The sequence below is a fragment of the Dromiciops gliroides genome, chromosome 4, assembly GCF_019393635.1.
Source record: "Dromiciops gliroides isolate mDroGli1 chromosome 4, mDroGli1.pri, whole genome shotgun sequence".
NCBI lineage: Eukaryota > Metazoa > Chordata > Mammalia > Microbiotheria > Microbiotheriidae > Dromiciops > Dromiciops gliroides.
The window spans coordinates 487,080,825-487,098,384 of NC_057864.1; the positions used below are offsets into that span (position 1 = coordinate 487,080,825).

The following is a 17,560-nucleotide window of genomic DNA, read 5'->3' on the forward strand; positions in this document are numbered from 1 at the left end:
CAGAAAGCACAGAGGCTAGTGGCAAGCATCTGTGAAGCATACTTTGGAATACTCTGTATTCCAAAAGGGCAGAGGTCTAATTCCATGGCCATCTAAACTCACTGTCCCAGATACACACACTGGCAGACAAAGCCAGAAGCTATCATCCAAATGGAAGTTGTAATTAGAGCAAAAGACACTCTGGACCCACCTGGCCTGAGTTGTGGGTGATCAGGCCAAAGTCCTAAATGCTTACAAATCTCTTTGGTAAAGGTAAATATCATACAACCATGACAGACTTTGTTCTTCTCACAGCAATACAATGATCCAAGACAATTCCAAAAGACTCATGGTGGACAAAGCTCTTCACATCCAGAGAAAGAACTATGGAGTCTGGATGCAGACCAAAGTATACTATTTTCACTTTTTTTAATGGGGTTTCCCTTTTGTTCTGTTTCTTCTTTCACAACATGACTAATGTAGTATGTTTAACATGACTGCACATGTATAACTTATATCAGATTGCTTTCTGTCTTGGGGAGGGGGAGAGGAGGGCAGTAAGAGAGGGAGAAAGGTTTGGAACTCAAAATATTAAAAAATTGTTGTTGGGGGCAGCTAGGTGGCGCAGTGGATAGAGCACCGGCCCTGGAGTCAGGAGTACCTGAGTTCAAATCCAGCCTCAGACACTTAACACTTACTAGCTGTGTGACCCTGGGCAAGTCACTTAACCCCAATTGCCTCACTAAAAAAAAAAAATTGTTGTTGAAAACTATCTTTTTTTAAAAAGTGAGTATCATAAAGAGGGCAATGCTAGGAGAGCCCAGTGAGTCAGAGTAGGAGCTGATAAATAACCAATGGGAAACTTCAAAGAACAGAAATAAAAGACATCACTAAGAAAACATTATGGAAAGAGAATATGAGCAGGCCATGTGGCAGTAGTGAGGGATGATATGCCATCGTGAACACTCCACTGGCCCCCCAACAATATTAGGGGAAAGAAATAAAGGCCCCCAGCATGTGGGGTGGTAAACCAATGTAAATGCATCACACAGAATGGTCAGTTATGGATGGATAAGTTTCGATCAGCACCACTGAATGGAATTTTCAAATCACAGATCTTTTTGAGTAGAGATCTTTGTGGAGTCCACAAGGAAAAAAAATACAATTTCTTTTATTTCAATTGAAATCCAGGTCTCTCAATCATTTATTCATTTATCCACTGAGATTCAGGTCTCTCAATCATTTATTCATTTATCCATTGAGATCTAGGTCTCTCAATCTTTAATTCATTTATCTATTTAGTGCCTATTATACACATTTTGCACAACACATTGTCTTAGTCATTAGGCATACAAACACAAGAAATGCACAAATCAATGCCCAGAAAGAACTAACATTCTTTTGAGGTAAAGACATAGAAGTAAAAAGAAAATACAAAGGAAATAAATAACTAGGTTGGTTAAAGGTTTATCAATTTTGTTAGTCTTTTCAAATGATCAGTCTTTAGTTTTAGTTATTTCAATTGACCTTTTGGTTTCTAATTTATTTATTTCTCTAATTTAAAAATAAAATTTCCTCTTTGATATTTATTTTCAGTTTATTTGTTAACTTTCTAATTTTTTAAGTGCACATTCAATTAATTAGTCCTCTTTTTCTGTTGTTAATGTATGTTTTTGCATATTATAATTTCCCCCTTAGGACTGCTTCAACTGCATCCCCAAATTTTGGTATATTGTTTCATCATTATCAATTTCTTTCACATAATTATTCATTGTTTCTATTATTTGTTTTTTGCCCTACTCATTATTTAGGACTTAATTAAGTCTCTATTTGAGTCTTTGTCTTTTGTGTGTGTTCCCTGAACTGATTACTATTTTTATTACATTATTATCTATAAAGGATGCATTTACTTGTCTGCCTTTTTACATTTATTTGAAATATCTCTGTGCCCCTAATACAGAGTCAGTCTCTTTAAAATTCTGATGTGGTGCCGAGATCCTAGTGTATACTTTAGTTTCTGTGAAGATTTGACAGTTACTAGGTCCTAGCTGACAGAAGTGACTCCATGTTTGACAAATGACTGACCTACCTATGGACCAGGGAATTTATATAAACTCGATCAATATCAGTTGAGTCAGCTACGTTTAGGTAAGGAATACGTATGTTTCTATGCATCATAATCAGTTTGGCAAAGCTCACTAATCCATATATGTAAGGTTAGCAGGAGATTAAAGAGACTATAGTCCAGACAACCTGTTGATTGACAGTCCCTAAGGTTCCCCTTCCCACTCAGTCCCTGGGAATCTGCCATGCAACTACTATCAGAGAGAAAGACAAACACCCAGAAATCTGGGCTCCCAATTCGGGTGTGTATCCTACCATACACTTGTGCCACTGCCTTCGCCACCATGGGACTGTCAGAGTGGACAACTGTGTGTGCTTACATGCCTGTGAGTGACTCATTATCCTTGGAACAGAGATGTTCCTTTTTGCTGCCTCACCCACAGTCACCTTATAGAAGCCCCACTTAGATGATGCTATATGTCTTTTAACTTTAGTTTCTCCAGCAATTTGTTCAATTCTCTATTTTCTCTTCTGTTTTCCTTTGTTAGATCTGTCCAAAATGGAAGGAGGGGCATTAAAGGATTCTACTATTTTTTGTATTAATGTCTATATCTTCTTGTAATTTAGTTAAGTTTTCCTTTATGAATTTAGCCACCAAGAGATTTAGAGCATGTAAGTTTAATATTAATATTGGCTTGTTGTCTTTGTTACTATAATTTCCTTATTTATCTCTGTTGTAAATTTTTATTTTTGCTTTACCTGATAACATGATTGCAACTCTTTTTTTTGTATTCACCTAATGTACAGTAAATGTTATTTTAGTCACCCATTTGTATTAAAATTGACAATGCATTTGGGCAAAGAGATATGGCAAACAAATGTTTAAAAACCAACAAATAAACTCCAAGTAAGCACAATAAAAGAGATATTGAAAATTAAAGGAGAAATAGATAAATTGGAAAGCAAAAAGACTATAGAACTAAAATGAAAAGCTTTGGAAAGATGTATCAACAAAATTGATAAGCCTTTTGCCAACTTGATTAAGGACAAAAAAATAAAATTAACAAAATAACAAATGAATATGAAATCTCAACAAAAACAAATGAAACAAAAAGAATTATCAGAACCCACTGTGCAGTTACATGCCAACAAAACTAAGAACATAAAGGAAATATAGAAACACCTTCAAGAGGAAAGGCAGTGAGCTCTCGAATTCATGCCACGATTGCTCCAAAAAACATCCAAATGATGCCATAGGACAATTCCTGAAGCAGCAAAACCCACAGAAGAATGTGCTAAAATCATCTTCTAACCAAGAACAGCTTGGAAGGTCAGAAGGAGGGAGCTGCTGTGCTGAGACAGGAGTGGAACTCAACCCCACAGTCACCCTGACACAGGTCCAGTCCCAGGAAGGCCTTGGCAGAGAAAGAGACTCCCCAGAGCCTCTGAATCAGCTGCAGCACCAGTGTCATCTGGAACTAAGCTCACAGTCTGGTGAGAGGGCTGAGCCCTTGGCAGGGGGGAGACTACAGGGGTCTATGCTGGTGCTGAGGCAGAACTTGGATTTTACACCCCTGCTGAGAACCAGGAAGCAGGCTTGAGTAGCAGTGGCCCAGGTGGGGGAGGGGCACAGGTTCATCAGAGCTGACAACCACAACACACAAAGCTGATTGATTAGCAAGTTGGTCTAGGGTCATCTAAGGACCAGGGAACAGGCCAGGTGAGTGAAGAACCTGCCTCTCCTTAAATCATACCACCTGGGACCTTCTGAAGCTTGGAATAGAGCAGCCCAGAAACAGTGACCCACTTTAAGGAACTAAAAGTCTCAAGTAAAAGAAAGGCAAGGTGAGCAGACAGAGAAAGGTGAGGACCATAGAAAGTTTCTTTAGTGGCACGGAAGATTTAGGTGCACCCTCAGAGGAGGATGTCAATATCAGGGGCCTGTATCTAAAGCTTCCAAGAAAAATACGAATTGGCCTCAGGCCATAGAGGTGCTCAAAAAGGACTTTGAAGATAAAGTTAGAGAGGTAGAGGAAAAAATGGAAAGAGAAATGAGGGTGATGGTCAGCTAGGTGGCACAGTGGATAAAGCACCAGCCTTGGATTCAGGAGCACCTGAGTTCAAATCCAACCTCAGACATGTGACACTTACTAGCTGTGTGACTCTGGGCAAGTCACTTAACCCCAACTGTCTCACCAAAAAAAAAAAAAAAAAGAAAAAAAAGAAAGAAAGAAAGAGAAATTAGGGTGATGCAGGAAAGACATGAGAAAAAAGTCAGCAGCTTGAAAAGCCAAATTGGCCAAATGGAAAAGGAGGTACAAAAGCTCTGGTGAAAATAATTGCCCAAGAATTAGGATTGAACACATGGAAGCTAGTGACTTTATGAGAAACCAAGACACAATAAAGCAAATCCAAATAAATAAAAAATAGAGGGCAATGTGAAATATCTTCTGGGAAAAACTGCTGACCTGGAAAATAGGTCCAGGAGAGATAATTTGAAAATTATTGGTCTACCTGAAAACTATGATCAAGGAAAGAGCTTAGACATCATCTTCCAAGATATTCTTAGGGAAAATTGCCCTGATATTCTAGAAGCAGAAGCTAAAACAGAAATTGAAAGAATCCACCAATCACCTCCTGAAAGAGGTCCCAAAAGGAAAACTTCTAGGAATATTATAGCCAAACACCAGAGCTCTCAGGTCAAGGAGAAAATATTGCAAACTGCCATAAAGAAAGAATTCAAATACTGTGGAGCCCCAGTCAGGATAGCACAAGATCCAGGAGCTTCTACATTAAAGGACCAGAAGGCATGGAATGAATATGATATTCCAGAGGGCAAAGGAATTGGAATTACAACCAAGAATCACATATCCAGCAAAATTGATCGTAATCTTTCAGAGAAAAAAATGGGACTTCAATGAAAAAGAGGACTTTCAGGTATTTGTGATGAAAAGACCTGAAGTGAATGGCAAATTTGACTTTTTTTTTTCTTTTGGGCGGGGCAATGAGGGTTAAGTGACTTGCCCAGGTTCACACAGCTAGTAAGTGTCAAGTGTCTGAGGCCGTATTTGAACTCAGATTCTCCTGAATCCAGGGCTGGTGCTTTATTCACTGTGCCACCTAGCTGTCCTAAATTTGACTTTCAAATACAAGACCCTAGAGAACCATAAAAAATTGGAGTTGGGGGACATACCTGGGGTTGTGCAGTGGGTGACTATCTTGTGTCTGAGGCTGGGTTTTGGCTGGGATCCCCCTGGGTCCAGGGTGGATGCTTTATCCACTGTGTCACCTAGCTGTCCCATGATGACATCTTTAGGGTTAAATTGAGGGGAGAGGGGGATGTGCTGGGGGAGGGGGAAGGGCAAAGGTAGCAATAGGTGAAATCCTACATGAAAGAAACAATAAAGGGCTTATGGAGTGGGGGAAGAGATGGGGGAGGAGCAGGGAAGTAAATGAATTTTACACTCATCAAAATAGGTCCAAAGACCCTAAACTTATCAGAGTTTCCTCAAGAAGGGCTTAACACACACACCCAATTGGGTGAAGTAATCATTTAATCTGGGCAGTAAATGAGCCTAACACTCATCAGAATTGGCTCAAAGACCTCAATCTCATCAGAACTGGCTCAAGGAGGGAATAACATACACACTCAACTGGGTTGAGTAATCTAACCCTGCAGGAAAATAGGAGGGGAAGGGGATAAAGAGAGAGAGATAAAAGAAGGGGGGGCATATTGGGGAAGGGGGACAGACAGAAGCAAATTCCTTTTGAAGCGGGATAGGGTGAAAAAAGATAGATAATAGAATAAATATAATGGGGAAGGGAACAGGATGGAGGGAAACAGTTAACAATAGTAATCACAAAAAAAGAGAAAAGGGGGGAAAATTGTACAAAAAAAATTATCAACTCTTTGTGGTGGCTAAGAATTGGGAACCAAGGGAATGTCCATCAATTGAGGAATGACTGAAGAATCTGTGGTATATGATTGTAGTGGAATAGTATTGTGCTATAGGAAATGACAAACAGGATGATCCCAGTAAAACCTGGAAAGACTCATATGAACTGATGCATAGTGAAGTGAACATAACTGGGAGGACACTGTGCATAGTGACAGCAGTATTGTTCAATGAGCAATTGTGAATGACTTAACTACTCTTGATGTAGGAGGCAAAAAGGGGTTAATAGAAAAACCTAAGATCAAAGCTCTAATTCAGATATGAGCTCTAAAAGGGATTCAGACCCCAATTAATGGATAACTTATAAGTCAGGATGCTAGGTTCTCTTACCCACAGAAATCAGTACCCATAATGGGAACAGAGGGAGCTGGGCCATGAAGAACTTAAATAAAATGACAGCCTATGACAGACTTAGACTACAATAAATAAAAAATGAAGGTGTTTTGAAACTAGCCATGGGAACCAGAAAGAGACATGCGCAGAAAAGGCCAAATCTGTCCTCAGATTCACCTTATGATGTGTAAACCCCCAAAATACACCTCCACAGAAAAAGGTACCCACCTCAGGGATTGGCTTAGGACTGCAGGAACTCCAAATTAGGATAAACCCTCCCCTGTAACACCCCAAGGTGGAGATTATTATAATTAGACTGAAAAATCAATTTATCTATACTATAAATATAACTGTCTTTCCTTTCACTATTCGAGAGATACCTTTCCACTTTTCTGGTTCTCTCCCTGTGATCACTCACAGCATTGCAATAAAACTTGGTAAACTGAGTCACTGAGTCTTGTAATTCTTTTGGGATGACTCACGATCAATTTGACCCTAAATTCCATCCCACATCACTCTCAGCAATACAATGATCCAAGACAATCCCAAGGGACTAATGATGAAGCATACTATCCAAGCCCATAGAAAGAACTGATAAAAAGAGCACTTGTGAAGTGTACATATATAACCTGGTTTATGTCTTGTGGAGGGGGGAGGAAAGGGAGGGAAGGAGAAAAATTTGGAACTCTAAATCTTATGAAAATGAATGTTGAAAACTACCCTTACATGAAACTGGAAAAAATAAAATAAATGTTGTTGAAAAAAGAAAGAAATACCTTCAAAAACATAAAAGATCCAAACAAATCAGTGGCCAGAGAGAGAGATCCTAATCTAATCTCAGAAAAAAATAGAACTAGCTGTAAAGGAACTTTGAAGTGAGAGGATGGGAGAAGGGAGGGGCTGGGGCGAAGGGACTCCTGGTCCCAATGGATTCACAGGAAAATTCTATCTAACTTTTACAGACTAATTAGTACCTATACTATACAAAATGTTCTCAAAAATTGAGAAAGAACACTACTAAATTCCTTTTATGAGACAAATATAATTCTAATACCTAAATAGGAAGGAAAAAGCAAAGAATTATAGATAAATATATTAATTAATGCTGATGAAAAATTTAAATAAACAGACCACAGCAATGCATTCAAGAAATTATTCATCATGACCAAGTTGGATTTATACCATGGATGCAAGGATGGTTCAACAGTAGGAAAACAGTCAATAAAATAGGATGCGAATAGCAAAAAATAAAAATATCCAAAAGCACATGATCATCTCAATAGATGCAAAAAAATCTTTTGACAAAGTATAATACTCATTTGTGCTAAAAACCATATTACATATAGGCAACAATAGCAAATATTATATTGGCTAAGGATAAATTAGAAACTTTCTGAATACAGGAACAAAGCAAGAATGCTTACTCTTCCACTATTGTTTAACAGTTATAGGCATGCTAACAGTAGCAATAATAAGAAAAATAAAAGCATAACGTTATGCAAAGAACATATAAAACTATCCCTATTTGCTGATGATATAGTGATATATCTTGAAAATTATAGGGGGGCAGCTAGGTGGCCCTGAATTCAGGAGGACCTGAGTTCAAATCCAGCTTCAGACACTTGACACTTACTAGCTGTGTGACCCTGGGCAAGTCACTTAGCCCTCATTGCCCTGCCAAAAAAAGAAAGAAAGAAAGAAAGAAAGAAAGAAAGAAAGAAAGAAAGAAAGAAAGAAAGAAAGGAAAATAAAATTATAGGGAAATAGCAAGATACTAATTGAGACAGCTTAAAGTTGCATGGTACACAACAGACCCCCCCCCCCCCTGCCTCCCCAGCCAAAAAAAAATTAACAGCATTTCTATAGAATAGAAACAAAATCCAATAATAATAAAATAATGGAAAATTCCATTTAAAATAATTACCAAATGCATAAAGTATTTGGAGATCAGTCTAAGAAAGGACATGAAATGCTTGTATAGATTCAATTACAGTGTTCCTTAAAGAAATGAAGAACAACTTAAATAATCAGAATAATTTTCAGTGCTCATGGTTGGTCTGTGCCAAAATATTAAAATGGCAATACTACTGATATAGGTCTGGGGTAGCTCAGAAGTTTTCAGAGGTAGCTCAGAAAACTTTCTCCTTGAGAAGCACACCTAAAAAGCAAAAGAGATAAGCAGCGTCCTCCTGTGACCAAGGTAATTCCAGAAGTCAGGAGTACATCCCCTCATTCACCCCCCAAAGGGAACTTTCCCTTGTCAGGTGCTCACCCCATCTATTCTCTATAAAAGCTTTTGCCTTTCTTCTGGTTGAGGAGAAAGATGTCTCCAAGCCATCTCCTCTCCTCAAGGAGAAGTCTTTTACTTCCTCCTTGGTCACTTTCTCCAGCACCCAAATAAAAGACCATTTTACTCTTAATTGGACTGTGTGTGAGAGTTGTAATTCTTTAAAGAGACCCCCACCACCTTTTTCTCCCTTGACACTACCAAAGTTAATTTAGAGTTTTAATGCTATCTCAAACTATAAAAAGTGTAGTTTAGGGGCAGCTAGGTGGCGCAGTGGATAGAGCACTAGCCCTGGAGTCAGACGTACCTGAGTTCAAATCTGGCCTCAGACACTTAACATTTACTAGTTGTGTGACCCTGGGCAAGTCACTTAACCCCAATTGCCTCACTAAAAAAAAAAAAGAAAAAGAAACAAACAAAAAAAAGTGTAGTTTATAGAACTTAATAAAATAGCAAAATAAATTTTGTTATATTAAAAATAGCATGAGTAACTTCATTTTGCCTTTATCTGCCATTTTGTGAGCTGAATTCCAACTCTCTGTAAGTCACCTGGTCATGGGAAAGTCACAAGTTAGGAAAATTACAAGACTACCCTGCCTAGCCTCAGCTATCTTCTGATGCCCTCCACCAAAGAAGCCAGTTGTCTCAATACCTACCATCCTGTTTTTCCTCCCTTCAATTACACAACTGTAGAAACCAAGGTTCTGGGTTCTTCTACTACCAAGAGCCATAGAGCTGATTTGTTTCTGCAACTGCATGCATTGCTAAATAAATCATTGTCTGAATGTAACTAGTCATTGTCTTTATTCTACCATACAATTTGGAGAAACAAAAGATCTAGAATACTAAGATAAATAATCAAAGTAAAGATGAAGGAGAACAGCACTTTCAAATCTCAAACTATATTATAAAGTGTCAGTCATCAAAACTATTTCATATCAGTTAAAATATAGAGAAGTAGGTAATAGAACAAACTGGGGAAAATCAGAAACAATGGAACTCAATAACTAACCATGTGATAAACCATAAAACATAAATTACTTAGGAAAGAACTTCCTATATGATAAAGAATTGCTGGAAAACTTGCCAAGCTGTCTGGCAGAAACTAGGTTTAGTAGATTTCCAGCTTATATCATAGTCCACAATAAATTCAAAATGGACACAAGACCTTAATTTTAAAGTTAGTATCATAAAAACACAGAAACATAGCATATGCCTTTTATAGTTATGGGTAGGACATATGTCCTTAACCAAACAAGCAGGGGTAGAGGCAATTAAGCATGGAACCCAAAAGCTTCTGCACAAAATCAATGAATGTATTAATGCATTAATTAATGCATGTATCAATGAGGACAAATGGTAAGGATCTCTGTAACAAATTTATCATATAATGTAGCAAATTTCTCATCCAAGGCTTATGTGGAAAGAACAGACATATAAAGACCAAAAGCCATTCACCAAAAGAAATTGATCAAAAGACAAAGTAACTGTTCTCAAAATTAAGAATTGTAAACTCTTATTGACCATATGAAAGAATTCTTCAAACCACCAATAATAAGAAAAATATACATCCAAATTGCCTTGAGGTTTCACCTCAGACCCAGCAACTTGGCAAAGATGACAAAATGTCGGAAGAGGAATTGTGTCACAGAAGCCTGAAGGGAAAAGAACAAGCCCTTACAAAACACACACTGTGTGCCAGCATGTACTGAGCAATTGACAATTATCAGCATCTCATTTGATCCTCAGAACAACCCTAGGAAATAAATGATATTACCCCACTTTACAGATGAGGGTTCAGTGACTCACCATGGGTCACAGAAGTAGCAAGTATCTGAAGCGGGATTTGAACTCGGGCCCTCCTGCCTCTGGGTCCAGTGCTCTACCCACTGCAGCGCCTAGTTGCTAATGCACGCGCTACTGAATTGCTGGTGAAGCTGTGAATCAGTTCAAATATTCTACAAAGCGCTTTGGAATTATGCAAATAAAGTAAGTAAAATGTCCACACCCTTTAGCACAGATTACACACCTAGGCACGTATCTTAATGAGGCCACTGATATGAATAAGTTACCCACATACACCACATTTGGAGCAGTGTTGCTTTATGGTAGCCAAGAAGGGAGACAAAGTCCATGCTTGCTGGCAGGGCAACAACTACACAAGACATGGCACGAGGAAGCAGGAAAAAACGCTGTGCTTTGAGAAATACGACCCTGATGATGAAAGGGAAGCATGGGAAGACTTACATGAACGAGTACAGAGGGGAACAAACACAGCCAAGAAGACAAGACCCATGGTGACTGTAAGGAGCCCCCAGCACAGGAAAGTCAAAAGTAAACGATTCGGGGCAGCTAGGTGGCACAGGGGATAAAGCACCAGCCCTGGATTCAGGAGGACCTGAGTTCAAACCCGGCCTCAGACACTTGACACTTACTAGCTGTGTGACCCTGGGCAAATCACAACCCTCACTGCACCACAAAAAAAGTAAACACTGCAAAGTCGCAAAGAACACACCCTGCTACAAAGAACCCCCCAATCCTTTGCAAAAGTGGGGATCCCCTGGTGCAGAACAGTCTCTGTTTCCAAACTTTTCCAATAGTCATTGGTTTCCCCTTTGAAAACATGATTTGTTCTATGGGATGGATCTCTGGGAGGGGAAAGGAAGGATCCTGGAGACTGGGGGAAAGCCTGGTCTCTCACACACACACACACACACACAAAACCCAACCAAATCAATGACATTCACTTTTTTTTTTTTTTTAGTGAGGCAATTGGGGTTAAGTGACTTGCCCAGGGTCACACAGCTAGTAAGTGTTAAGTGTCTGAGGCTGGATTTGAACTCAGGTCCTCCTGACTCCAGGGCCAGTACTCTATCCACTGCACCACCTAGCTGCCCCGACATTCACTTTGAAAAAAGAAAAGGAGTTCACAGTAATTGTGGGGAGGAGGCAGTTGGGAAGTATGTCAAGATAATGGAATGTGGTAGATGAGGGGATTTAGCAGATACTCAGGGGTCCACCTGGAGATTGATCTAAACTGATTGAGTTGGGTGAGAGCGACTGACTGCTAACTTCCAGTTAACTATTTACAAGCACATCTGGCTGGTACTTAAGAGGGTATTGTTCTCAGAAGCTAAAAACTTTGAACTTTACATTGAGACCACTTTCAGGTCCAGTGAACCAATGAATTTGAATGACGCTAGCCAATCAGCTTGAAGAACCTCCCACTTCTGGGAGGAGGACATGAAGGAGGAAGTGAATGCTGGCGGGGAACTTCTTCCTCTTCGGCTGGACTTCACATGGGAGTTAGGAAGACTAGGATTTCCATGCTTTAAGAAATTTGTTCTCAATCTTTCTCTCTTTACTATCTTATATCTTTTAATAAACCCTTAAAAGCCTAAACTCTTGGTGAATTTATCAGTGATTTTAGCCAGTTTCCCCCCAAAACTGGGGTGGGGACAGATTAGAACCCACATTTAGATTTTTAAACAACACAGAAGAGATGTGCAAGTGCATGGGGACAGGAAACAAGCTGCTGAATGAGGAACAGTGGGCAGGCTGAACGGCATGCGTGTGACGTGCCAGGCAGGCCAGGCTAGCAGCTGCTCTGAAGGCCAAAAGGGCTCCCAGTGACGGCAGTGGCCATAGGGAGCTACCCAAGCCTCCAGAGCAGTGGTTGGCCCTGTGGCCCCCGATGTTCCCTGGCGTGTTTTTACACTCCATCAACCTGTATTCACGACTTACTAGAGACATAACACTGTGCTGGGGCAGAGACCAGGGTTAGCCAAGACAGGCACGATCCCTGCCTTCTTCCTGAGGCTTCCAATAGAGACACCTGTGAGAAGAGCAGGAAGGAGGGCTTCCTAGAGAAAGCAGACCAAGTACTGAAGAAGGAGCAGAGAACCTGTGGCCTCAGGGCCAGCACAAGGATGAGGAAGAAACCCACTCTGTCTACTGATCACAAATGCCTTCAGACTCCCCCACAGTTCAATATTTCAGACAGCCCCCAGCCTGCAGTGAGGGCAGTGGCAGACCCCCTCCCCCCCCAGCACACAGACGCTGAATCATGGGGACAGGTGCACTCACCTATGGAGACGAGGTTCTCGTAGTTCTCCCACATCACGTCTCTGTGCAGGGCCTTCTGGCCGGGATTCAGGCATCTCCACTCCTCCCCACTGAAGTCCACAGACACATCCTTGAATGTCACTGACACCTACATCAGACACATACCTGCTGAGCCAGGGATCATTCCTCCGAATATTTCTTGATGACCTACCTTCAGTGTGTCTTCCTTTGGATCAGACCCTCAATCACCTGCAGATAGATTCCCCGGATTGCTCAAACTCCCTCTCCTAAATCACTGTCTTCTTAAAGCTCCAAGCCCCATGCCAGAATTGGCATTCGTCCAGCTCTCCACATACACACATAACCCAGAAATCACACTGCAATGACCTATTCCTACCCTTACATTTCTCATTCTCCCTTAATGATCAACTTATTCGGGACAGATTTACGTGAGAGGCAGGATCCCATCAATGCTCGAAGAGGCTCCAGTGTCTCCCAGTGGCAATGGCAGTCTGCTCTCCCCAAAGTTAAGCACCTTCTTTGTACTATGGAGAGCAGGGATATAATCCTGTGCATCCCAAGCCTCTCCATGTTATTGTACCACTCACTGTGTATTTAATAATAGTAGCACGTTTATAGAGTACTTACTACATGCCAGCTACTCTGCTAAGCACTTTATAACGATCAGCTCACTGGATCCTCATCACAATTCTTTGAGGTAGGTACTGTTATTTCTCCCCATTTTATAGATAAGGAAACTGAGGGAGACAGTGGTTAAGTGACTTGCCCAGGGTCACACAGCTAGTACGTGTCAGAGGCTAGATCTGAACTCAAGTCTTCCAATTCCAGGGCTGGTGCCACCATCTGCCTAAATAGATATTTAATGGAATGTTTTCCATTCCCTCAACTGTGACTCCTGAAATAAGGAGACTTCTCTCTAGAGGTGACAACGATAACCTATCTACTCTTCCTCCAAATGCAGAAGCCTGAAGTTGCTAAGAGCTTGTCCAATTCTCCAGATCCTGTCCAGCGCCAGCTCGTGTCCACTTGTTCAGTCTATTTGTTTGCAATCCATAGTGTCTGAATAAAACATGTGAATTGATGAAGCAACACTCCGACAAAAGCCTACAACTGCCTTTCCTAGTCTGGACAACAGGCCTTGTTTTTTCAAGAGTGTGCGGGGTCCGATCATTGATACACTCATAAAGTATAAAGTATCATATTCATCAAGTGTCAGAAGTATTTGGAAACCCTACTTGAGACGATCTGCAGCGTGACTGACCCTGGGCAGGACAGGCTCCCTCTCTGAAAACTAGTTCGAGGTAAATAATCTGGAACTCTTTTTGCTGTTCTATCAATTAAGCCATCGTCTCTGTCCTTCACCTTTCCTAGACACTTGCTGGTGGGAGAGAGGCCCTATCTTCGAGCACATTTTGCTCTATGGCAAACCCTTCTTAAAAGTTTTGGTTTCTAACCCTTTCAACTATTAAAAAGTAAAGACCCAAAGAGCTTTTGCTTATGCAAATTATACCTATTGATATTAATCATATTAAACATTAAAATGGATACAATTTATAAAATACTTATTTATCAATTCATTTTAAAATGGTAATAAATTCATCACATAATTTTATGACAAGATAATATGTTTTCCAAAACCAAAAAATGAGTGACAAGTTTGGCAGTGCTGTACATATTTTTATAATTCCTTTAATGATCCACAAACACACCCCACCCCACACTCCAGTCATACCCTCCCAATCCCAATGTTTCTGAACCAACCCCACACACTGCCTGATGCCTTAGTTCCAAATATTCCCTTCATTCCAACCCAGCCCCAATGTCCCATCCCAAAAATATCCCTCCAGAATGCCTGCTTCACAGGCAGCACACAGGCTTTAATTTTTTTGTTTTTGTTTTGTGTGTGTGTGTGTGTGTGTGTGTGTGTGTGTGTGTGTGTGTCTTTTTGCAGGGCAATGAGGGTTGTGACTTGCCCCGGGGTCACTCAGCTAGTAAGTGTCAAGTGTCTGAGGCCAGATTTGAACTCAGGTCCTCCTGAATCCAGGGCCAGTGCTTTATCCACTGCACCACCTAGCTGCCCCAGGCTTTCATGTTAAACCTGTGTCCCACCCTTTGTACCTCCTGCCCTCACTGCCCTTTCCCAAGTGGGCTGCATTGTCACTCATTCCCCCAAGTCACTGATGGGGGAGGGGGGTGTTGGGATCCTCATCTCCCCACTGCCTCCTCCACATTCTTCCCCTACCGCCATCACTCAGTAACTATCTGTACCAAGAAAGCCTACCTTCACATCAACCATTTTTTCCCCTTTTGCAATTTCTATACAATGTCCCACTTAGGGGGAACTAAAAACATCTTCTCCAAGACCATCCTTCAAATAGGGCTGGGCTCCCCTAGATCTTCTCTTCTCAAACCTCAACATCTCTAGTCTATCCAAGGGATCCCCATACTAGATGAGGTCCAGACCCTTTCCCATGCCGGTAGCCTCCTCTGGTCTAGCAATAGGATCTGCCTACCTGCAAGCTGGTCACACCATGCCAGGACAGCCTCTGTCCCTCCCCCTTTCCTCCTAACTTCTCTTCCTCTGCCTGTCCTAAAGGCTCCCTCCCCCACCTTCCCCTCTTCTGTAGGGGTACTGCATTCTGTTCCTGGCCTCTGCTCAGCAGGGGTGTGATAATGGCTAGAAAGCACTCTGCAACCTTAAAGCTGCTATGTAAGTGCCAGGCATCACCGTCACCACCATGATTATTATTGCAGCGAGGTGGTGGTTCTCGTCATCCCTAGTCTGCTGATGACTTCATTCTCTGATCTCAAGAGATGTTTCTACAGCAATATCGGGATGTCTGGGGGGAAGATGTATGAACACATACTTTTCAGTTTAATCTGCAGAAGCATTAACAACCAGCAAAACAGTAAATCAAGCTCTGACTGTGGTCATTTCTGAAGCATAAATACACAACAAATGCAATCATCAGCAAGGCAGTTAGAGCTGGGTCCAGTTTAGCCCTGGGTATATTTGTATCCCTCTTTGGAGGGAGGGCAGTATGTCCAGGGTCTAGAACACAGTAAGAACAGGTTTGTTGAATTGGAGGGAAAAATATCTTGAGTTAGAAAGGCCCTTTTAGGTCAACTGGTCAACTTTTCTGATTGTTTTTAATGTTTAATTTTTCTCAATTACGTGTAAAGATATTTTTTGAATTCCAAATTGTTCTCCCTCCCCTTCCCTTCCCTTTCCCCTCCTGAGGCCAGCAAGCAATCTGATATAGGTTATATATTACTATCATGTTAAACATTTTCCACATTAATTTTGATGGGGGGGGCAGGGCAATGAGGGTTAAGTGACTTGCCCAGGGTCACACAGCTAATAAGTGTCAAGTGTCTGAGGTTGGATTTGAACTCAGGTACTCCTGAATTCAGGGCTGGTGCTTTATCTACTGCACCACCTAGTTGCCCCCTCCCATTCATTTTTCTGTGTGTGTGTGTGTATGTGTGTGTATACACACAATTTTGCAGGGCAATGAGGGTTAAGTGACTTGCCCAGAGTCACCCAGCTAGTAAGTGTCAAGTGTCTGAGGTCAGATTTGAACTCAGGTCCTCCTGAATCCAGGGCCAGTGCTCTATCCACTGCACCATTTAGCTGCCCCTCCCGCATTGGTTTTTCATGCTTAACTTGTACCCTTCACCTGGTCCAACAATCATAAAGACAACTGCTTTCTGAATTGTGTCCATTTATTCTAGAATGTGCTCCTTCCTATGATAGAGACATTCTAGGCCACTGGTCAGAGGAGCCAGAGGCTTCTGGGGGAGAGCCTGAGGAGCTGAAAGGGCCTGTGGGTGATCGGAGACCCCTGAGGATTCTGGGGAGAATGTTCCCTGAGAAGATATGGCATGAAATGGGGCACAGGAAAGAGAACTCACGGGACTCCCAGAAGCCATTCCTTCCTCAGCCTCCATCCTGTCCAGGGGAAGAGCTGCTCCTTCCCAAGGCTGAGCTGGAGAAGGAAAATGAGTCAGGAGCAGTCAGGAGCGGGACCCAGCAAAGCCCTCAGCCACACCCTCATCTCCCTCAAACTTCCACTAGAGAAGAACTTTCTCTACCCGCCAGAGTCTTGCCTCACCCCTCTTCCTAAGCTGCCAAACCCAGATGAACAGGCAGCAGAAATTCAAGCCAACTTCACCTGGGCCCTCCACACTACTGCCCGTCTTCTCGTTGGGGCTGGATCAGAGCCTGAGCCAGAGAAAAGGATTGTCGACTGACTGGAAGGTCTGATGTGGTTGTGAATCAGAGGCAGATGATGGTATGTACAATGTAGCAGAGTCGACAGGAAGACACTTGAGCTGTGTTGGCGGCTGTCTTTGTCCCCTTGGTTCCCTGAGGTGCTCTCCCATCCCCCCCACCCCTACCCCTCTCTGCCCAAGTCCTCCATGGTCACCGCTCCCTTCCCTGGGGAGGATGGGCAGGAGCCCCTCCCCACTGTGCCCGGGACTGCCCTGGGCCTCTGGAGAAAGGGCTCTAGACCCTGCACTGCCTCCTCCTGCCAGGGAGGGGTGCGGAGGCAGGGAGATCCCCGAGACCCAGGGCTCCAGGGGCCAGAGAAAGGAAACCCTGGTCCCAGAGGTGGCCCCACCCTGGGCACACTCGGAGCCAAACCAGGAGGTTCATTCCTTCCTGGCAGGTGCGTCCCGGTGACAAACGGCCCTGCGGGCTCCCGGGGGGTGGGGAACAGGCTTGGGACCTAAGGGGGCCACAGCCAGCGGGGGGCTCGGTGCCCCCCGAGTCTGCGCGCTGCAGCAACGAGCAAAGGTGGAGGGCGGGGAGCAGACACCCCCCCACCCCCCTCAACCTATAAGCTCACAC

General features: G+C 42.3%; 1 protein-coding gene across 1 annotated transcript in view; it reads right to left on the reverse strand.

Annotated features, from left to right (window-relative positions):
* The window catches only part of LOC122725428 (zinc finger protein 2 homolog), a 34,766-nt gene extending 17,693 nt beyond the window's left edge, over positions 1–17,073 (reverse strand). Inside the window, exons 1-3 of the mRNA XM_043962537.1 lie at positions 16,881–17,073; positions 16,621–16,694; positions 12,706–12,832 (exon numbers count right to left, since the gene is read on the reverse strand). Of these exons, the coding sequence (XP_043818472.1) occupies positions 12,706–12,832; positions 16,621–16,656 (163 nt within the window). The 5' untranslated portion in view covers positions 16,657–16,694; positions 16,881–17,073. The remainder of the gene's footprint in view (positions 1–12,705; positions 12,833–16,620; positions 16,695–16,880) is intronic.
* Between the last annotated feature and the right edge of the window lie 487 nt (positions 17,074–17,560).